Source organism: Saimiri boliviensis, chromosome 11, assembly GCF_048565385.1.
Source record: "Saimiri boliviensis isolate mSaiBol1 chromosome 11, mSaiBol1.pri, whole genome shotgun sequence".
NCBI classification, from domain to species: domain Eukaryota; kingdom Metazoa; phylum Chordata; class Mammalia; order Primates; family Cebidae; genus Saimiri; species Saimiri boliviensis.
Window position 1 is genome coordinate 102,452,768 of NC_133459.1, and position 22,629 is coordinate 102,475,396.

Consider the following 22,629-nt stretch of genomic DNA (forward strand, 5'->3'; position numbering starts at 1 on the left):
TGGAAGGGAGAGTGGCCCCACAGGTAAGCCCTAACTTAGTATGTCTGGGGCTAAAGTGACTGCCTAGTCTGTTTTATCTGCTATAAGAAAATACCATAGACTAGGTAACTTATAAACAATGACTATTTATTGCTCACAGTTCTGGAGGCTGGGAAGTCCAAGATCAAGGCACCAGCAGACTGGGTGTCTCGTGAGGGCTCATTCCTCAGAGATGGTGCTGTCTATGTGTCCTCACAGAGTGGAGGGGGCAAAAAAAGTTCCATTGGGCCTGTTTTATTTATTTATTTTTATGACGGGATTTCACCATGTTGGTCAGGCTGGTCTTGAACTCCCAACCTCAGGTGATCCACCCACCTTGGCCTCCAAAGTGCTTGAATTACAGGCATGAGCCACCACGCCTGGCCTATTTTATTTTATTTTAAGACAGAGTCTTGCTGTCTCAGGCAGGCTGGAGTGCAGTGACGTCATCTTCGCTCACTGCAACTTCTGCCTCCTGGGTTCAAGTGATTCTCGTTTCTCGGCCTTTTGAGTTAGCTGGGATTACAGGTGTGCACCACCACACCAACTAGTTTTTGTATTTTTTGTAGAGACAGGGTTTCGACATGTTGGCCAGGCTAGCCTTGAACTCCTAGCTTCAAGTGATCTGCCCCTCCCATAGTGCTGGGATTACAGGCACGAGCCATGGTGCCCAGCTCCTCAGGCCTCTTTGATAAGTGCACTAGTCCTATGGGATATAATCAATCACCTCCCAAAGGCTCCAGCTCTTAATACCATTACATTGAGGATTAGGTCTCAACACATGAATTTTGAGGGGGACACAGACATCAGACCATAGTGGTGACTAAGGTCCTTAGTGGAATCCCAATCTCTGGAGTCACTGAAGAATAAATTATGATGAGTTCCCTCACTTCAAAAAACAATTGGCATCGTCCTGTAAAGATGAATCTGTACACACCCCACAACCCAGCAACCCACTTCTAGGTTTATACCTTCACGAAATGTGTACCTGCACACCAGAAGACAGGTTCCACAACGTCCAACGCAGCACTGTTTGAAATAGCAAAACACTGGAAACCCAAATATCTATTAACAAGATAACTCCGCTGGGCGCGGTGGCTCAAGCCTGTAATCCCAGCACTTTGGGAGGCCGAGGTGGGTGGATCACGAGGTCGAGAGATCGAGACCATCCTGGTCAACACGGTGAAACCCCGTCTCTACTAAAAATACAAAAAATTAGCTGGGCATGGTGGCGCGTGCCTGTAATCCCAGCTACTCAGGAGGCTGAGGCAAGAGAATTGCCTGAACCCAGGCGGAGGTTGCGGTGAGCCGAGATTGCGCCATTGCACTCCAGCCTGGGTAACAAGAGCGAAACTCTGTCTCCAAAAAAAAAAAAAAAAAAAAAAAAAAAAGATAACTTCGAGGCCAGGCGCGGTGGCTCAAGCCTGTAATCCCAGCACTTTGGGAGGCTGAGGCGGGCGGATCACAAGGTCAAGAGATCGAGACCATCCTGGTCAACAAGGTGAAACCCCGTCTCTACTAAAACTACAAAAAAAAAAAAATTAGCTGGGCATGGTGGCGCATGTCTGTAATCCCAGCTACTCAGGAGGGTGAGGCAGGAGAATTGCCTGAACCCAGGAGGCGGAGGTTGCGGTGAGCCGAGATCGCGCCATTGCACTCCAGCCTGGGTAACAAGAGCGAAAACTCCGTCTCAAAAAAAAAAAACAAGATAACTCCTTTTTATATTGTGGAATATTCACCAAAGGAATATGTACAACACTGAAAACGCACAAACTATAGTAACATACAATAATGTAGATGAGTTTAGAAGTTTAGTGTTCACTTAGAAAAGCAAATCTTTTAACTCTATATACAATGCAATGTATTTTTTAAAGGTCAAAAATAAACAGATCTAAATAAGATTGTTTAAGGAGACATACATGTGAAAAAATAAAACCAGGCTGAGTGTGGTGGCTCACATCTGTAATTCCAGCACTTTGGGATGCTGAGGTGGGCAGATCACTAGAGCTGAGTTTGAGACTAGCCTGGGCAACATGGAGAAACCCTGTGTCTCCAAAACTACAAAAATTAGCCAGGCATGCTGGTGCACACCTGTCATCCCAGCTACTTGGGAGGCTGAGGTAAGAGGATGGCTTGATCCTGGGAGGGGGAGGTTACAGTGAGCTGAGGTTACCACTGCATTCCAGCCTGAACAGTTAAAAAAAAAAAAAAAAATTAGGCTGCATGTGATGGCTCACAGATGGAATTCCAGCACTTTGGGAGGCCAAGGCAGGCAATTGCTTGAGGTCAGGAGTTTGAGATCAGCCTGGCCAACATAGTGAAACCCCGTCTCTACTAAAAATACAAAAATTAGCCAGGTGTGGTGGTGCGTCCCTGTAGTCCCAGCTACTCAGGAGGCTAAGGCTGGAGAATTGCTTGAACCTAGAAGGTGGAGGTTGCAGTGAGCTGAGATCACACCGCTGCACTCCAGCCTGGGCAACAGAGCGAAACTTCGTCTTTAAAAAAATTAATTGATTAATTAAATGAAAATAAAAATAGTTTCAGACAAAGTAGCTCATGCCCTTGGGAGGCCAAAGCAGAAAGATCACTTGAGAGCAGGAATTTATGACCAGCCTAGACAAGAGAGTGAGACCCTATCTCTACAGAAAATTTAAAAATGAGTGGGGCATGGAGGCACACACCTGTAGTCCCAACTACTCAGGAGGCTGATGCAGAAGGATCCCTTGAGCCCAGAAGTTGGAGGCTACAGTGAGCTATGATAGTACCACTGTACTCCATCTCTTAAAACAAAACAAAACAAAAAACGGAAGGCAATAGAAAACAAAATTCAGGGCAACAGTTTCTTCTGGGGCTGAGATTAGTGACAAGCCCTCAGGAAATTGTATTAGCATTAATTATGTTCTAGTTTCTAAATTGGGTGTTGGGTTAATAACTTACATATATGTATACATACATTTTACATATACAAATTACTGCACAATTAACTAAATTTAAACACTGAATGGGAGTAAGTAAAAAAATGTTATATTCAAAAGTAATAAAATAAGAAATACTAAAATAACAATGAGTTTTTTTAATGCTACAAAGTTGGCAATGATGGGAAAAAATCCGTGTTGTGGTAGTAGTGGGAGAAAAACCTCTCATATATTACTGGTAAGAGAATAAGCTGATTTGGGCTGGGCGCCATGGCTCATGCCTGTCATCCCAGCACTTCGGGAGGCTGAGGCAGGTGGATCACCTGAGGTCAGAAGTTCAAGACTAGCCTGGCCAACATGCTGACAGCCTGTCTCTACTAAAAATATAAAAATTAGCCAGGTGTGCTGGCATGCACCTGTAATCCCAGCTACCAGGGAGGCTGAGGCAGGAGAATCACTTGAATCAGGAGGAGGAGGTTGCAGTGAGCTGAGATTGCACCACTGCACTCCAGCCTGAGCAACAGAGCAAGACTCAGTCTGAAAAAAAAAAAAAAAGAGAGAGAATAAAGTGATTTATAAAGAAGCTTTTGAAAAGTCATTTAGAAATGGATACGAGTAGTGTGAAAATGATATTATCCTTTCACCCAGAAATTTCATTTCTAGGAATTTGTTCCAAGAAATGTTCTGAAAGGGACATGCAAAAAAGTGGCTCTTGTTAGCCCTGCTCATAATAGCCAAAAGCTGGAAACAAATCATATGTTCAACAGCAGGGGGTCAGTTATGTCAATTCCATCAGTGGAATGCTATGTAGCTATTTCATTGACTTACTGAGGGCCCACATGTCCTATATACGATCTTGGGTGCTAGAGATACAACTTAAACCACCCATAAAAAGCCCTGCCTTCATGGAGCTTACGTATTAACGGGAAAAAAAAGGAATAAGCAAAATACAGAGTATGTTAGGGATCACTAGGCACTCGGGAGAAAACAGAACAGCAAATGAGATAGGAAATGGGATGACATTTCAACTTAAACTTGAAGGGGGTTGGGAAGTAGGCCACACATCTCAGGCAAGAGTCTTCCAGGCAGAGGAAACAGCAGTAGCCAAGACTCTCAAGTGGCAGTTGCCTCTCAGGTCTGAAAGGCCCAGGAGGCTGTTGTGGCTGGAGAGGTGGAGGAGGGAGTTGGCTTCTACTCAGAGGTAGGAAGCCTCTGGAGGATTCTGAGCAGAGCAGGACCAAAGCTGTCTTGTTTTCAGTAGATCTACTCTCGCTAAGTACAACACAGTACGTGGGCGGGGTGGAAGCAAAGAAATTAGTCACAAGCCTTTTGTGATCTTCCCAGTGAGAGGTGATAGTCCCTTGGACAAGTGGAGGAGTAAGAAGCTGTCACGTTCTGGATATGGAAATCAAATATGTACATAAAGAGCTCATGGATGCAGTTGGTTATACAAGTCTGGAGTTCAGGGACGAGGTCCAGAATGGACATATTGGGAGTTACTGACTTACGGAAGCTATTTAAAGCCATGATGCTGGATGAGGTCACCAAGAAAATGAAAATAGAAGAGGCTGGATAGAGATAAGAGAAAGAGAGAGGTTCAATGACTGAGCCCTGGGAAACTGCCAGATGTAGAGCTTAAAGAGATGAGGAAAAAAGTAACCAAGGGACAGAGAAGGAGCCACCAAGGAGTTAAAACAAAACTAGACAAAACCCCTCAGCAAAAATCGTTCCTAGGAGGTGAGAGTGACCATGGCTGTCAAATGCCCGTGGATGAAGTTTAATTGGGACTGAGAAATTACCACTGGATTGAGCTAAAGCAGTTTTGGTGGAATCATGAGGAGAAAGTTGGCTTGGAATGGATTCAAGAGAGAAAGGAGGTCAGGTGCAGTGGCTCACACCTGTAATCCCAGCACTTTGGGATGCTGAGGCAGGTGAATCACTTGAGGTTAGAAGTTCTAGACCAGCCTGGCCAACATGGCGAAACCCCATCTCTACTAAAAATACAAAAGGTAGGCAGGCATGGTGGTGCCTGTAGTCCCAGCTACTCAGGAGGCTGAGCCAGAAGAATCACTTGAACCGGGAGGTGGAGGTCGAAGTGAGCCGAGATCACGCCACTGCACTCTGGCATGGGCAACACAGCAAGACTTCGAAAAAAAAAAAAAAAAAAAAAAGATAAAGAGAGAAAGGAAAGAGGATTTAGAGACAGTTATTATAGATTAGAGTTTCAAGGGCTTTTGCTATACAAGGACCAGTACAATGGAGTGGAAACTACAGGGAAAGTGACAATCAAGAGAAATTGTTGGGGATGATTTTTTTTTCTATTTTTCTTTTCTTTTCTTTCTTTCTTTTTTTTTTTTTGAGACGGAGTTTCGCTCTTGTTACCCAGGCTGGAGTGCAATGGCACGATCTCGGCTCACCGCAACCTCCACCTCCTGGGTTCAGGCAATTCTCCTGCCTCGGCCTCCTGAGTAGCTGGGATTACAGGCACGCGCCACCATGCCCAGCTAATTTTTTGTATTTTTAGTAGAGACGGGGTTTCACCATGTTGACCAGGATGGTCTCAATCTTGTGACCTCGTGATCTACCCGCCTCGGCCTCCCAAAGTGCTGGGATTACAGGCTTGAGGCACTGTGCCCGGCCTAGTTTTCTATTTTTTAAGATGGAAGAAATAATAGCACTTTTGAAGGCTAATAGGAATGATTCCGTAGAGGGGAAAAGTGAATGACTCCAGAGAGAGGGAAGAATTGCTGAAGTGTTGCCTACATTAGAAGGTGAAAAAGAATGGCGCTAAGGCAGGTGGTCACAGTGAAAGAGCTGGCATTAGAGATTAGCCAGGATAACTCATCCAGCCCACCATGAAAACGCTGTCATACAAGACCATCTAACGACTTGGAAAGATGTTCCTATTAAGTTTTGGAAAAGCAGATCATAAACAGTCAACGAGCACAGCATTTATTGAGCTAGGCATGCAATGCATTTTGCAAAGCGCTTTTCAAGCTTTATCTTGCTTAATCCTCCCAGCTAGCCATAAAAGACAAAAATCAAATTATCTCCATTTTTCAGATGAAAAGTGTAGGCTAAGAGAGATTAATATCTTGCCCAAGGCAATGTATTTGAAATGGTAGAATTCAGATTCAGCTGCAGGCACCAGACTTGCATAGCCTTACCTCCTGGCCAGCAATATCCCATAGAAGCATAACATGAGCCACATAATAGGACTTTCAATGTTCTAGTCATATTTAAAAGAGTGAAAAGGGCCGGGCGCGGTGGCTCAAGCCTGTAATCCCAGCACTTTGGGAGGCCGAGGCGGGTGGATCACGAGGTCAAGAGATCGAGACCATCCTGGTCAACATGGTGAAACCCCGTCTCTACTAAAAATACAAAAATTAGCTGGGCATGGTGGCACACGCCTGTAGTCCCAGCTACTCAGGAGGCTGAGGCAGGAGAATTGCTTGAACCCAGGAGGCGGAGGTTTCGGTGAGCCGAGATCGCGCCATTGCACTCCAACCTGGGTAACAAGAGCGAAACTCTGTCTCAAAAAAAAAAAAAAAAAAAAATATATATATATATATATATATATATACATATACATTATGTGTGTATATATATATATATATATATATATATATATTCCTGTCTTAAAGATGAAGAAATTGAGGCATGAGAAGTTTAAATAATTTCCCCAAGGTCATACAGTCATTGAGCAGAAGAGTTGTAAGTTGAATCCAGCCCACCTAGTTTTATCCAGACCCCATAGTCTGTACTTCTCCAAGTATACACATAAAAAGGGCGGTTTAAACATCCAAACTCGATGGTTTCCAACCAAAAGAATCATTTAAAATTTTACACTTTTATTAAATATTTCCTGAAAGCTCAGGGGTCCTAAATGTTTTCTAGATCTAGCCATTTCTCTGTGTAGTCCAAATCTCAAATAACGTGTGAGAACCAAATATAGGATGTTTTCAAGGAAAATACCAAAATAAAAATAAAAATAAAAACAGAAGAGGCCAGCTGTGATGGCTCAGATCTGTAATCTCAGCACTTTGGAAGGCTGAGGCAGACGGATCACCTAGGTCAGGAGTTCGAGACTAGCCTGGCCAACATGGTGAAACCCTGTCCCTATTAAAAACACAAAAATTAGCTGGGTGTGGTGGCACACACCTGTAGTTCCAGGTACTCAGGAGGCTGAGGCAGGGGAATTGCTTAAACCAGGGAGGCAAAGGTTGCAGTGAGCAGAGATGGCGCCAGTGAATTCCAGCCTGGGAGACAGAGTGAGAGTCTGTCTCAAAACAAAAACCAAAGCAAAAACAAAACAAAACGAAGAAACAGAAGAAGAACAAAATGCAGGAGGAAATAGAAAAGCCTAGACACTGCGCTCATGAAGTGAAGTGGCATGCCAAAGGTCCGGGACTTTCTCCCCCAACTACAGGAGCTGATCCCAGGGACATCAGAACTAATAAAAGGGATCACTCTGCTCCCTAAAGCTGTTCTTTCTGCATTTTGGATAGTGACTCCTACCACCCTCCCTCTCTAAAATCCTGACAAAAATCCCTGATCTGCCCATCACCATCACCTTCACCATCAATCAGTTGCCAAATCCTCTGACATCTACCGTCAGCATATTTTTCACACGTATGCATTTCCATTTACCCCACTGCCCCCCTCCATCCACCAGTGCAGCCCCTTTATTCACCTCCTCCTTGACTTCAGTACTATCTTCGGAACTGGTCCCTGCCTCCTCTCTCTGCTTTCACCTGTTGGCCCACCTCAACCATGTTTACTTCATATTCATGCTAATCCACTCTGCTAAGGCTGCTGTCTCTGCCAGAAATCCTTCAGGGATTCTCCACTTCGTTTAGAATTTTTCAATCTTATCAACTTTGTAGCTCACAGGATTGCACATTTCAGTCAGCTGGTCTGCTTGCAAATCCCAGGATCATTTGCATTTCCCACATGTAGACCTTTCATCAGGCTCCTCCCTCCGTCTAGAAAACACCCTTCCTCCATCTCTGCCCACTGAAATGCTACTGATTATCTCAGAAGCGGGTCAAGTGCCAACTGTTTGAATTAGTTTTCCTTCTTTCTTTCTTTTTTTTGAGATGGAGTTTCATTCTTGTTGCCCAGGCTGGAGTGGCGCAATCTCGGCTCATCACAACCTCTGCCTCCCGGGTTCAAGCGATTCTCCTGACTCAGCCTCCCGAGTAGCTGGGATTACAGACGTGAGCCATCGTGTTTGGTTAATTTTGTATTTTTAGTAGAGACGGAGTTTTTCCATGTTGGTCAGGCTCGTTTCGAACTCCTGAGCTAAGATGATCCACCTGCTTCAGCCTCCCAAAGTGCTGGGATTACAGGTGTGAGCCACTGCACTTGGCCCTCAATTAGTTTTCTTCTCTTTTCCTATCAACCTCAATATTGCCATTCCTGCATTGTTTACCACGTTAATCTTATGTCATCATTGATATGTCATTAACTGTGTACGTAACTGTTTTTCCTACCAACATTTATTAAGCACCTACGATATACCAAGGGTAGGCACTAGGCCCATGACATGTGTTACTTAACTGAATTCCTACAACAGCCCTGTGAGATAGGTATTGTCGTGCCCATTTCACAGATCAGGAATTTGAGGCTGACAGAAGTTAATTCACTTCTCAAAGTAGCATCCTTACTAAATGGCATCACTCATTCAACAAATTTTATTCCAATCCATGTCTGCCTGATTCCTAACCCATGGACTTTTCAATATAGACGTGGGAGTCCCTTTGAGGGCCGTTAGCCCTGGAGCCTCAGGATAAGGCAGAGTGTGCTAAAGGCAGTTTTCTCTCCTCTTTCATTTGATTTGCTTCATTGTCTTATGGGAAATGCTCCTTTGGCCCTCAGTCAGCACTTAACCTGGGCTAAAGAAATGATTCATGGCTGGGCGCAGTGGCTCACGCCTGTAATCCCAGCACTTTGGGAGGCTGAGGCGGGTGGATCACGAGGTCAAGAGATCGAGACCATCCTGGTCAACATGGTGAAACCCCGTCTCTACTAAAAATACAAAAAATTAGCTGGGCATGGTGGCGCGTGCCTGTAATCCCAGCTACTCAGGGGGCGGAGGCAGGAGAATTGCCTGAACCCGGGAGGCGGAGGTTGCGGTGAGCCGAGATTGCGCCATTGCACTCCAGCCTGGGTAACAAGAGCAAAACTCCGTCTCAAAAAAAAAAAAAAAAAAAAGAAATGATTCATGAAAACAAACATCATATGGTATGTTTAGTTCCATTTGTGACCCTGATTATTATAACTGTGAAAGGAATGCCAAGCCCCAGCACATGCCCAGCAGTCTAGAACTCCCAGTTCTCTGCCACCTCAGTTTAGGCTTCAAGCTAAACCTCTCTGTTTCCTGATTATATCCAGAAGGATACCTCAGCTTTCACGAACAACGCTGGAACAATATTGTTGTCAGCCTTGGCCTAATAAGAGTTCTTGCCGTCAACACCCAACATCAGCTCACAAGAAATTCATATGAAGATTAAGAACAGAGAAGAGTGGCCAGGCACAGTGGCTCATGCCTGTAATCCCAGCACTTGGGGAGGCCGAGGCAGGTGGATTACCTGAGGTCTGAGGTTCGAGACCAGCCTGGCCAACATGGTAAAACCCCGTATCTACTAAAAACACAAAAATTAACTGGGTGTGGTGGCACATGCCTGTAATCCTAGCTACTCAGGAGGCTGAGGCAGGAAAATTGCTTGAGCCTGGGAGACGGAGGTTGCAGTGAGCCGAGATCGTGCCACTGTACTCCAGCCTGGCCAACAGAGCAAGACTGTCTCAAAATAGATAAATACACAAAATAAAATAAATCTTAAAAAATAACAGAGAAGAGGGCCGGGCGCGGTGGCTCAAGCCTGTAATCCCAGCACTTTGGGAGGCCGAGGCGGGTGGATCACGAGGTCGAGAGATCGAGACCATCCTGGTCAACGTGGTGAAACCCCGTCTCTACTAAAAATACCAAAAAAAAATTAGCTGGGCATGGTGGCGCGTGCCTGTAGTCCCAGCTACTCAGGAGGCTGAGGCAGGAGAATTGCCTGAACCCAGGAGGCGGAGGTTGCGGTGAGCCGAGATCGTGCCATTGCACTCCAGCCTGGGTAGCAAGAGCGAAACTCCGTCTCAAAAAAAAAAAAAAAAAAAAAAAAATAACAGAGAAGAGCTGGCCTACCTTGAATTGGTTTTTCACCATTTGGGGTTAGAAGTCTGCAAACTTGTTTGATCAGTTCATATTGCCAACTGAATACTATAAAAATGGGTTTATTCTCTTCCTGATTGTTTTGGAGCGGAGGGTGTTCAGTGACTGCTGTTTGCTTATGCAGAATGTAAACAGGACTTGCGATGCCTGTGCTCAGTGGGTATGCCTCCTGAGCCGTTTCCAATCTGGCATGGGGTGTGGATCTAATGGGAAAGAAGCTGAGCAGGAAAGGCGGGTAGGTAAGTCTATTTTGTGTTTCAAATGTATTTTCTATTTCAATCCTCAAAGCAATCCTTTCTGAGGTAGGTGTTATTTTGATACCCATTCTACAAATCCAAAAACCACGTGGTAAGTAACAGGACTGAAACCCCAGTAGGTTGAGCTCCATAGCTTTCCACTACCCCACGCTTACACTTTGTGGCAAGACCTTTTGCTTAGGCAAATATTGGTCATTCAAACAGGACCAAAGGCAAAATTTGTAAACAAGTTCAAGTTCTCAAGTATCAATATTCTTCCCTTCCTCCAAACCAAGATAACGGAAGTGCTTAATTTCGGAAATGTCTCATATTTTCCATCGTTGACAAAGATCTCAACAAGAATTGGTAGTTAAACTCTACTCTTCTTACCTTTCACTCAGGAGACTCCCTCGTTTGATTCTTAGGCAAGTGGGCTTTCTTGGTCTCATTATTTTGGTTGGTTAGACCACAGGCCATCAAGGCCAGTGAGCAGAGTCAGTGATGAGATCATCCTGTTCCCAGCCATCTCTAAAACAGGTTATAATGCGGCTGGGTGGAAATGTAGATGGCCCGGGGCAGGCTGTCACTGGAGCTAATAAAGGTTATCGAAAGTCCCATTCACTGGGGTCACTTATGCCATATTCATAATCTTCACACAAAAATCCCACCCCACCCGACTTCTTCATGACCTGCTATGCTGTAGACACACAACATCTTTATAATAATATATATCCATATGGAAGGGGGTAGTTATTGTTAACCAGTTCACACTAATAATTTATAAAAAATATTCTGGGTTGGGTGCAGTGGCTCATGCTTGTAATCCGAGCACTTTGGGAGGCCAAGGTGGGAGGACTGCTTGAGCCCAGGAGTTAGAGACTGACTGGGGCAGTATATTGAGACCTTGTCTCTATTTTAAAACATAAATTTGGCTGGGTGCAGTGGCTCATGCCTGTAATCCCAGCACTTTGGGAGGCCGAGGTGGGCACATCATGAGGTCAGGAGTTCGAAACCAGCCTCACCAACATAGTGAAACCCCATCTCTACTAAAAATACAAAAATAGCCAGGCGTGGTGGAGCATGCCTGTGATTCTAGCACTCTGCTGAGGCAGGCAGATCACATGAGGTTGGAAGTTTGAGACCAGCCTGACCAACATGGATAAACCTTGAATGTACTAAAAATACAAAATTAGCTAGGTGTCATAGCATGTACCTGTAATCTCAGCTACTCAGGAGGCTGAGGCAAGAGAATCGCTTGAACCCAGGAGGTGGAGGTTACAGTGAGCCAAGATCACGCCACTGCACTCCAGCCTGGGTGACAGAGAGACTCCGTCTCAAATAAATAAATAAAAATTTTAGGCTGGGCGCGGTGGCTCAAGCCTGTAATCCCAGCACTTTGGGAGGCCGAGGCGGGTGGATCACTAGGTCAAGAGATCGAGACCATCCCGGTCAACATACTGAAACCCCGTCTCTACTAAAAATACAAAAAATTAGCTGGGCATGGTGGCGCGTGCTTGTAATCCCAGCTACTCAGGAGGCTGAGGCAGGAGAATTGCCTGAACCCAGGAGGCGGAGGTTGCGGTGAGCCGAGATCGCGCCATTGCACTCCAGCCTGGGCAACAAGAGCGAAACTCCGCCTCAAAAAAAAAAAAAAAAATTTAAAGTAAAATATATGTGTGTGTGTGTGTGTGTGTGTGTGTGTGTGTGTGTGTATTCCAACCTCTCAAAACCTTAGCCAAGTTTGATATGTGGAATTGTTTTTACAGTGCTAGATGCTTGACTTTTTATGAAGTCCACATTTCACAGAAATAACAGAACTTTTATTTTGCCTTCCCTAGTGTAGTTCTTGTAAATATCTTACTGTTGCCTCTGCCATATGGTTTCTAAAAAAGTTGCTCAGAGCACCAGCAAACATCATTATTTCTATAATATAGAAACGACTTAGTTTTGTTGCTCCTTGTGCCCTTTTGCGTTCGTCCAAGATGACTTTTCAAAAGATATTTTTGGTTATGAGACATTCACTACCTATTGTCTGAGTTCTGCTGCCAATATTTTGGAAACACCTTAAAACAAGACGTTGACATATGTTAACAGAAGTCAGAGAAGGAGAGCAAAGGTTGGCAGAAAACGAGATATTGAAGAACTGGAAATCTGCATAAAGGTGAGTCGTGTGCGGTCAGGTACACTAAACAAACTAGGCTGTGAGGAGGCCACGCTACAAGAAGGAGCCACATTGAACAGTCTGCACGGTGACTGGATGTTTCATAAACAAGGAACGAGAGAGTTGGGATCCTGTCATCCATCCCTCTCATACATCTCCCACCTTCGTACACCGTTTTGTGTAGCCATGATAAAACCACTTAGCTCCGCTACCTTTCTCTGGCCTTCCTAACTGCTTTTTTCTCCACTACTCTCATTTCCTCTTTCTATTTTCCTTCTCTGTGCAGAATCTTTTGTTGTTAACCACTCTTAAGGTGAGTTCATCCCAGCTGGAAAACAACTCATCTTCCTCCCTCATTCTGAATTCAGGTACCCAGGTCGCTCCCCTTCTTGGGGCTGGGACCTTTCTCGCTGATCTCAGCATCCCAAGCTGCGAAGATGATCTATTCGTGAGTCCCCCACTGTGCTGGCCGCCTCATGACGCCAGACTGGTTCCTCTTCCCTCCCCCCACGCCTCATCCCCAAAGAAATCTAAACTCCGTGGCCTCTGAAACTCTCTGTGCCTGGGTCCCCAAAGTCTCCGCTTGGATCCAAGACTTTTGTGGCCGAAGCGGGGTCGGGTCGGGGGCGGCAGTACCTCTTTGCAGGCGTGAAGCTCCTGTCCCGTTCCCTGGGTCACCTGGAAGGCGGTCCCAGCCCAGAGCAGCAGCTGCAGCAGCCGGGGTGTGAGCCTCTCAGTTCTTCCCCTGCCTCTGGCGGAGAGATGGTGGCTGTACCCAAGCTCAGCCATAGCGTCGTCTTGAGTGAGCGGCAGTAACGGCTCAGGTGCTGCGGCTGCTGCTCCTGCTGGCAGAAGGCGGAAAAAGGGGGAGGGAGGTACACAGTGGGAGGATGTAAGGGGACAGGCTCGCTCCAGTCACCTCCCTGCGACTACGCCAAGGCCGCCCATCCTTCCTCCTCCCTCCGTCCTCTCCTCCTACCCACGTCGCCTTGACAACCGCCTCCTCTCTGGCTTCGCGCGGGTGGGGCAGGGACCACGCGCGCCTCTGCCGCTCACCTGCCTATCGCCACCGCAGCCGCCACCGCTGGTGAGCGGGTGAGCGCGCGCCTGGGGTGCGCAACCGGCCCAACAGTCAGGCCCGGGGCTCGCGTGAAGAATGCGGTGGAAGCATCTTCCAAGCCAGTGCCAACAAATTTCCGTTTTCTACTGCCCTTTCGGGCCCGGGGTTATTTATGAGCATCTCTGATTTTGCAAATGTGCCGTGTGAACCGAGAGAAAGAAGATGGAGAGATCACCCTCCATAAGTCGTCGCCCGGAAGAGGCCCCAGTACGTGTTCCCTCCTGCAAAGGCCGCTTCTGCTGTGGATCTTACATCCCGCCAAATCCATCCGTACTTTTTCTTTTTTCTTTTTTCTTTTCTTTTCTTTTCTTCTTTTTTTTTTTTTTTTTTTTTTTTTTGAGATGGAGTCTCGCTCTGTCGCCCAGGCTGGAGTGCAGTGACGCGATCTCCGCTCACTGTAACCTCCGCCTCCCGGGTTCCAGTGATTCTCCCGCCTCAGCCTCTCGAGTAGCTGGGATCACAGGCTCGTGCCACCACGGCCACCGGAGTTTCACCAAGTTAGCCAGGCTGGTCTCTTGACCTAGTGATCCGCCCGCCTCGGCCTCCCAAAGTGCTGGGATTACAGGCGTGAGCCACCGCGCCCGGCCCCATCCATGCTTTTACAACCGGCTAGACGAGAAGCCCTGACGCTGTAGTTGATCCCAGTTTAAGCAAGGAGTTTACCTTGGCCGCTGGTTTCCAAGTACCGCACGTGGGCCTCTTTCTTTCCCTCTCATTCTCTCTCCGAGGGTCTCACTCTCTTTCCCAGACTAGAGTGCAGTGGTGCGATCTCAGTTCACTGCAACTTCCCCCACCCGGGTTCAAGAGATTCTCCTGCCTCGGCATCCCTAGTAGCTGGGATTACAGGCACCCGCCACCACGCCCGCTAATATTTTTCCTATTTTTTGTAGAGATGAGGTTTTGCTATGTTGCCCAGACTGGTCTCGAACTCCTGGGCTTAAGCGATCCGTCCGCCTTGGCCTCTCAAAGTGCTGAGATTACAGGCGTGAACCACGGTGCCCAGCCTCTTTGGTCTCTTGACATCCTCACTTTTTCATGGCTTTGAAAGCTTTCTGTTAGGTGAGAGGGAGAAGAAAATTTCTGGGTTATCTTTCAGAACTTCATTCCTCAATTTTTTTTTTTTTTTTTTTTTTTTTTTTTTTTTTTTGAGATGGAGCCTTACTCCGTTGCTAGGCTGGAGTGCTCCCGGGTTCACGCGATTCCCCTGCCTCAGCCTCCCGAGTAGCGGGTACTACAGGCGCGCGCCACCATGCCCGGATAATTTTTTTTTTTTTTTCGTATTTTAGAAGATAACGGTGTTTCTCCATGTTGGCCAGGATGGTCTCGATCACCTGACCTCGTGATCCGCCCGCCTCGGCCTCCCAAAGTGCTGGGGTTGCAGGCGTGAGCCACCGCTCCTGGACTTCAACTGAAGTCTTTTGCAGAAGTCCTGATGGTGAACGGCCGGCGCTTTGCCGCAGAGGCTCGGGAGTGCAATTCCAAGGCTCGGGGCGGGCTCAGCTGCCCTTTCCCTCAGCGTTTCCCGGAGCTTCCTCCCCAGGGGCCTCCCGCAGTCAGCCGCCAGGTGGCGCCCTCCTTGAAGGGAATTCCTCTGTCATAGATGGCTGGGCAGTTGCCTGACAACCGAAACCGGCGTTCCAAACAATTGGGACCCGGGATCGTCTGCGGGCGAGGTTGTGCTGCAGCTCAGCGGGCCTCCCACCCCTCTTAAAAGAGTCAGGCATTTAGCCATGCCTCCCACCCGGGACCCTTTGCAGCAGCCTACATTAGATAACGATGATTCCTACTTAGGAGAACCGCGGGCTTCCAAGGTACTGTGGTTTCTTGCGCAGATTCCCAGTAGGGTTGCCTGTAGTCTTCTTTCTGTCGGTGTGATGGGTAGAGACGGTAACATAAAGGACTCTGGTGAAGACACTAAGTCGGGTATCCGAGAAGTCTGTTTTCTGCCTGCCTCCCTGTCTCCATATTCAGGTCGGCTAACGTTTCAGAGGCGTTTTTGAGCAGAGGAAAGTAGAGCTCTAGTCTAGAGGAACAAGGGGCTCTGGCAGCTCAGATCAGTTGTGAGTATTATGGGAGGGCCGAGGTTCCTTCAAGCTACCCATTTCCCTGTTTGGAAGACTGTTCTCTGAGATATGGGGTGGGAGAGAATCCTCTGAAAGCCATGAGAGGTCATACTTTGTACATCTGTGTTCACACTGTCTCTGTCTTCTGGTTAATTCCACAATGTGTTTGTGCATGTGTGCGGTTAGCAGGATGGTGGTCACTGATTTCAGAACTTAGATGATCTTTCTTCTGGTATTAGTGTTTGGGATATTCGAAGTGGTGCACAACAAGATGAATTAAGTGGTAATTGTGGTCTAATAATATTAAGAGCCCCCTTTTATTCAATACTTATTTACTATATGCCAGACACTCTGCTAGACACTGAGGATATATAAATAAACTAGATGTAGCTTCTGCTGTCAAGGAACTCCAGTAGTAAAGAGAGACCAACAATAGCAAAATGCTTGCACAATAGCATGTGTTGTGACAGAGTTGTGTTTAGGGTGCCGTGAGAGTCAGGAACTTAAAGGAAAGCTTCACAGAGCAGGTGTGTTTTGATGTCCAAATATTAATTAGGTAGGCCAGGTGAGGGAGAGGGTAGAATGTGAGTTAGGAAGAAGGAAACAGGGACCAGATACGCAAGGCAAAGGAAGCAGCAGGTGCAAATACATGAAAAGGAGAGAGAGAATGGCCTGTTTGGGGAGCTGCAAATAGTCCAGAAGGGCTGGAATGTAGGCGTGAAACGGAGGCACTCAGCAGTCAGAGCTGGAGAGATGCCTTTGGTGGGCTGAACGTGCTGTGTACACCATGCCGGCTAGCTGTGGTTTCATCCTACTGATGTGAGGAATCATGCCGGCTTTTTTTTTTTTTTTTTTTGAGACGGAGTCTCGCTCTGTCGCCCAGGCTGGAGTGCAGGAGGGCAATCTCACCTCACTGCAACCTCTGCCTCCGATTCTTCTGCCTCAGCCTCCTGAGCAGCTGAGGCTACAGGTGCCCACCACCACGCCAAGCTAATTTTTGTATTTTTAGCAGAGATGGGTTTTCACCATACTGGCCAGACTGGTCTTAAACACCAGGCTTTGTGATCCGCCCGCCTTGGCTTCCCTAAGTGCTGGGATTACAGGCATGAGCCACCGTGTCCCACCAGATTTTTTTTTTTTTTTTTTTTTTTGAGACAGATCTCCTTGCTCTGTCACCCCAGCTGGAGTGCATTGATGCAGTCTTGGCTTACTGCAGTCTTGAACTCCTGGACTCAAGCGATCCTCCCACCTCAGTCTCCCAAGTAGCTGGGACTACAGGTGGTGCTGCCACACGTGACTTTTATTTTTTCATAGAGCCAGCATATTGCTTTGTTGCCCAGAACTCCTAACCTCAAGTGACCCTCCTGTTTTTACCTCCCAAAGTGCTGAGATTACAGGCATGAGCCATGACTCCCGGCCCCATAGCAGGGATTTAAAGCCCCATAATGACACAGAGCACTTTGCTATATTGGGGGGAAGGAGGATTACAATGTTGGACAGGTCTAATGAGAATTCTAATAGGTTGTTAGTTGCCCTCACCGGAATTCAGTCAAAGGATGTATTGGATTCAACCATTTTTGAATATCATGTGGTAAGTTGCTGTGTTAGGAACTGGGGAAACAGTGGTGAATGTAGCATTTTACATATAATGAAGAAATCTGTTATATGCTTTTTATATTCATGCCTGTGAGGTTTTATTGAGAGGACTGAATGTTCAGTGGACTTTTTCTGCCATTCCTGCAATCAATGACCCTTCCCTTCTTACTGGAATCTTTTTCTCACCTGGACTCTCCTAATTTCATGTCTGATTGCTTCTCTGAGGCCCTCCTCACTCCCAGGTATAATACTGTACAATTGTCACGAACCAGCTCTTCCCTTTTGGGGTAACTCCATTTTGCAGCCTTCAACTACTACTTTGTGCAGACAACCAATCCTTCTGAGCTCTCCTCATACAAGTTACACTTCCACTTTTCTACCTGTTATTTGCATTAGAATGTCTCACCTTTTCTTCAGACTCACTACATCTAAACCTGAGCTCATCATTTTTTTCTATGTGCTCCTGACCCTTCACCCCCTCATCTCACTCTACCCCTTCTCCTATATTCCTGGCCTGTTTCTTTCAGTTCCAAGAAAACTTAGGATGATCACGAGTCTGGAGAGTCTTGCCCCATATTGTTTTCTTTGCAGATGTCTGCGATTCAAATAAAACCAGACAGGGCCAGAAGCAATGGCTCTTGCCTGTGATCTCAACACTTTGGGAGGCTAAGACAGGTGTATCAATTGAGGTCAGGAGTTCCAAACCAGCCTGGCCAACATGGCAAAACCCCATCTCTACTAAAAATACAAAAATTAGCTGGGCGTAGTGGTGCATGCCTGTGATCCCAGCTACTTGGGAGACTGAGACAGAAGAATGACTTGTATCTGGGAGGGAGAGGTTTCAGTGAGTCGAGATCATGCCACTACACTTCAGCCTCGGCAACAGAGTGAGATTCTGTCTCAAAAAAATAAAACAAGGCTGGGCACGGTGGCTCATGCATGGAATCCCAGCACTTTGGGAGGCCGAGGCGGTAAGATCACAAGGTCAGAAGGTGGAGACGATCCTGGCCAACATGATGAAACCCTGTCTGTACTAAAATACAAAAAAAAATTAGCTGGGTGTGGTGGCACGCACCTGTAATCCCAGCTACTCAGGAGGCTGAGGCAGGAAAATTGCTGGAACCTGGGAGGCAGAGGTTGCAGTCAGCCAAGATTGTGCCACTGCACTCCAGCTCTGGCGACAGAGCAAGACTCTCTCAAAACAAAAATCAAAAACAGATGGAATAAGGGGATGCTACTGAAGCTAACCACATCAACAAGGCTTCCTGTATAACCGGTTTTTCCTGGATATGGTTTCTCTTTTGCAGAAATTGCCATACAAGAACCCAACTCACCTTGCTCAGCAGCAGGAACCCTGGAGTCGGCTTAATTCAACCGCCACAATTACTTCCATGAGGCGGGATGCCTACTATTTTGATCCGGAGGTAGTGAATGTTGAAATACTATTGATCTTTGCAGCCATTTAGGGTTCTTCCTCTTTTTTTTTCCCCCTGTCACCCAGGGTGGAATGCTGTGGCCTGATCATGGTTTATCACAGCCTCAACCTTCCCAGCTCAAGCAATCCTCCTGCCTCTGCCTCCTGAGTAGCTGAGACTACAGGCACATGCCATGACATGCAGCCATTTTTGTTGTTGTTGTTCTTTTTTTGGAGAGATGAGGTCTCAATATATTGCTCAGGCTGGTCTCAAACTCCTGGCCTCAAGCGATCCTCCCACTTCAGCCTCACAAAGTGCTGGGATTACAGGCAGGAGCCACTGCACCCAGCCCTTAATATTCTTTTTGAAAGTTAGTCTGTTCCTAACTGCTTCAGTATTTTTCCTTTTGTCTCTAACCCGAGGTCCTACCAAACCCAAAGCCAAAAACCAATTTATCGGCCTCTGTGAAGCCAGAAGGCTTAGGTTTTGCTCCAGGTAGTTATCTAGAGCAAATCATTTTACAAACCTCATTCTCTGACTAAAACAAGGACTGAATATAAGCATGAATGAGGTAAAGTTCATTAAGCCCACGTCAGGGACAATATTCCTGAGTCTCCAGTGAGAGCTCACCACTCGCTAGACCTAACCCTTAGATAATTCCATATTGACAAGAGTCATCATATACAACAATTTAGTGTGTAAGGAGCAGGTAGATTTCAGACCCAACAGGGGTTTCACTATACTTCTGGGGAAGAGTATAGCGCAACAGAACCCGACTAGAGCACGGGCACAGGTGGCCGAGCTAACCCTGAGGGGACTGACTTCTGTAGATACCGAAGGATGATCTGGACTTCCGCTTAGCAGCCTTGTACAACCACCACACCGAGGCATTCAAGAACAAAAGTGAGATACTGTTACACCAGACGACCACGCAGGACGTCCGTAGGTAAGTGGTAGAGGCAGAGCCCCTCCAACCTACACATGCTGCCATCCAGTCATATAAGGAAAGTGATGAATCACTAGGTATTCATTGGTATACAAATTTCTGTATTTTTACATCTGTGTCTATAATCTAGTTTCTGTATTTTCACTGTCTAAGATGAACAGAAATCCCCCAAGATCGTGCTCATCTGTACAAACAAAATCTTTGGTTAATCCCAGACGTAAAAAGGGTCTCTGGCTGCTTTATTCTTGAGATCACACTCAACTACCTTACCCTCCTCACCTTTCTGATTGACTTCACGCTCCCGTTCTTCTCTACACCTTCTTCTAGAACCAACATCCAATTCCCTGGAGAATTTTTAACCCCTCCCACTCCACCCATCACTTTCCTGGCTAACATCAGACACTGGATCAATCCTAAAAAGGAGTCCATCCACAGCATCCAGGGATCCATAGGTAAGGGTCAGAAGACTGGGTAAGCAGATGGGGCAGTGGGGAAGTCTTTCTAAATGGACCCATGAATCAGGGATTTGAGGTGACTGGACAGCAGGGAAGATGAGGGATTCCTGTGGGTCTTTGAAAGCAGCGATTGAGTTGGCACGTACCAGATTAATACCAGGGGATATACTGACTGTAGAGCTAGGAAGTTAATTCAATTTTTCAGAGCATCTTTGCTCAGCCTTAAGTCTAGGAACAAACATGTACAGCAAGGGCAAAAATCTGGCAGTGGAAGACCTATAACTAGCTCCCATCAGTCATCCATATGCTAGTCTTCCCAGCTGTTATGAGAAGCTTCTCTACTGTATTGAAAGTTTCCTAGAAAAGGCCAAGGATCTCAAATTCAGTCCACTTTGTTCTCTTTTCTCCACAGTGTCCCCTCACACTGCAGCCACCAATGGAGGTTACTCCCGAAAGAAAGATGGTGGCTTCTTCTCCACCTAGTGTTGACAGGCCCCTGGACTTACAGTGGAACATCCTGAGGCCACTTCCATTAAATAGATCTGTGCAAGATGAAGTCTGAAGTGTCTGTTATCCACAAATTGCCACCTTACCACTCTTAAAACACGGGAAGGAAATTACCCAACTTGTAGAAACTAGTCCTTTTGGGTGTATTTGCAACTTGGAAAATCATATCCTGCTGAAGATTTAGGACAGATCAGCAGTCTTTGGTAGGATACAGATATTCACATTTTTGTTTGTTTGGTTTTTGAGACTGTGTCACTCAGGCTGGAGTACAATGGCACAATCTCAGCTCACTGCAGCTTCCGCCTCCCAGGTTCAAGCAATTCTCCTGCTTCAGACTCTCGAGTGGCTGAGATTACAGGTACCCGCCACCTTGTGAGGCTAATTTTTGTATTTTAGTAGAGAGGGGTTTCACGATGTTGGCCAGGCTGGTCTTGAACTCCTGGCCTCAGGTGATCCACACACTTCAGCCTCCTAAAGTGCTGGGATTACAGGCGTGAGCCACCATGCCTGGTGATATTCACATTTTGTAAACTGAAGTCACTGCCACCATACAGAGCCATCCATTCAACACTGCCAGCAAAACTTTACGTACCAGGCACTGAGCTAAGTGTTGAAACAAGAATGGACATGAGCTACCTTGTAATTTCAGAAGCCCCAAATAGCATCAGCATTTATGCTAAGGTCACACTTAAGAGACTTCGCCCTCCTGGGTTTAGGCATCTGCTGGGCTTCACTTTTCCTTGGTTCCATCTAACTGGTCCTGACTCCTTGCCATTGTTAATCTCTAACTCTGCTATTTGTCCTTGCCTGGGAGTCAACTGCCTTTTCTTTGTATAAATTTGTGCTGATATATAGCCCTGATTCTAATAAATATGGTTCAAAAACTTGGTGCTTGGGTTTGTAGGTACCTAAAAACTGACACATTCAGTGGTTTCCAAAATTACAGGTCACTCACAGGGACCTGCTGTGTCATAAAAACGATTGGACAAGAATGGCAATTTTAAAATACTGCACAATAGGCATAATGGCTCATCATCATAATCCCAACACTTTTAGCTGAGGTAGGAGGAACACTGGAGCCCAGGAGGTTGAGCCTGCAGTGAGCCATTGCGCTCCAGCCTGGGCAACAGAGTGAGACCCTATCTCAAAACGAGTAAATGAATAAGCAGTTTTTTTTGTTTGTTTGTTTGTTTGTTTGTTTGTTTTTGAGACGGAGTTTTGCTCTTGTTACCCAGGCTGGAGTGCAATGGTGTGATCTTGGCTCACCGCAACCTCCGCCTCCTGGGTTCAGGCAATTCTCCTGCCTCAGCCTCCTGAGTAGCTGGGATTATAGGCACGCGCCACCATGCCCAGCTAATTTTTTTTTGTATTTTTAGTAGAGACGGGGTTTCACCATGTTGACCAGGTTGGTCTCAATCTCTTGACCTTGTGATCCACCCGCCTCAGCTTCCCAAAGTGCTGGGATTACAGGCTTGAGCCACCACGCCCGGTCTGAATAAACAGTTTTTTAAACTAAATAAGAGAGAAAGATTTGGGAACGGTAAGTGTAAGATCAAAGCTATCCGGGAGAGTATGGCACCCAAGTCCAGGTGACGGGGAATATGCTGCCCAACTCCACCAAGCGGGCCATTGGTGTGTCAAGCAGATTTGCTTGGTCATGCTGGAAACACTCTCCCAGTCTCCACAAGGGAGTCTTGACCATTCCATACCAGCCCATGCTGGCCAACTCCCCAGCCATCTTCGCCGGTGGCCAAGATTGGTGCAGCGACGCTCCAGGCCACCCCCTCGCTATCCATGACCCGGAGGGACCACCTCCAGATGCCTACTGGATTCAAAGATAACGTATCATTTCTCCGTTTGATCTGGCCAAGCTGAACCAGGTGGGAAGACAACAGTCTCACTTTACTATGATGCACAGCGGGACTAGATTTGCCTGAATTGACTACCGCTCTCCAGAGGTGAAAGGACAGGTGGG

At 46.6% G+C, this 22,629-nt stretch overlaps 2 protein-coding genes across 8 annotated transcripts in view; one reads left to right on the forward strand and one right to left on the reverse strand.

Annotated features, from left to right (window-relative positions):
* Positions 1–13,513, reverse strand: part of ELAPOR1 (endosome-lysosome associated apoptosis and autophagy regulator 1) — a 99,928-nt gene extending 86,415 nt beyond the window's left edge. For 4 of the 6 annotated variants that reach the window (XR_012512546.1, XR_012512545.1, XM_039460836.2 and 1 more), the window contains exon 1: positions 13,189–13,513. Coding sequence is in view for 2 of the 6 variants with exons in the window: in XM_039460836.2 (XP_039316770.1) it covers positions 13,189–13,341 (153 nt within the window). In the remaining 4 variants the exon portion in view is untranslated. The remainder of the gene's footprint in view (positions 1–13,188) is intronic. The other 2 variants (XM_039460842.2, XM_039460843.2) reach the window with 1 other exon arrangement.
* A 177-nt stretch (positions 13,514–13,690) lies between these two features.
* CFAP276 (cilia and flagella associated protein 276) lies at positions 13,691–21,538 on the forward strand. Of its 2 annotated transcripts, none has more exons than XM_003933399.4 (5): positions 13,691–13,879; positions 18,639–18,755; positions 19,577–19,692; positions 20,020–20,144; positions 20,560–21,538. In XM_003933399.4, exons 1-5 carry the CDS (start codon positions 13,835–13,837, stop codon positions 20,628–20,630), a joined length of 474 nt encoding a protein of 157 aa, XP_003933448.1. In that variant the 5' UTR covers positions 13,691–13,834; the 3' UTR covers positions 20,631–21,538. The 2 variants fall into 2 exon arrangements, with proteins under 2 accessions (XP_003933448.1, XP_010342287.1); XM_010343985.3 differs by lacking the exon at positions 13,691–13,879 and adding an exon at positions 15,281–15,483.
* The last annotated feature ends 1,091 nt before the right edge of the window (positions 21,539–22,629 follow it).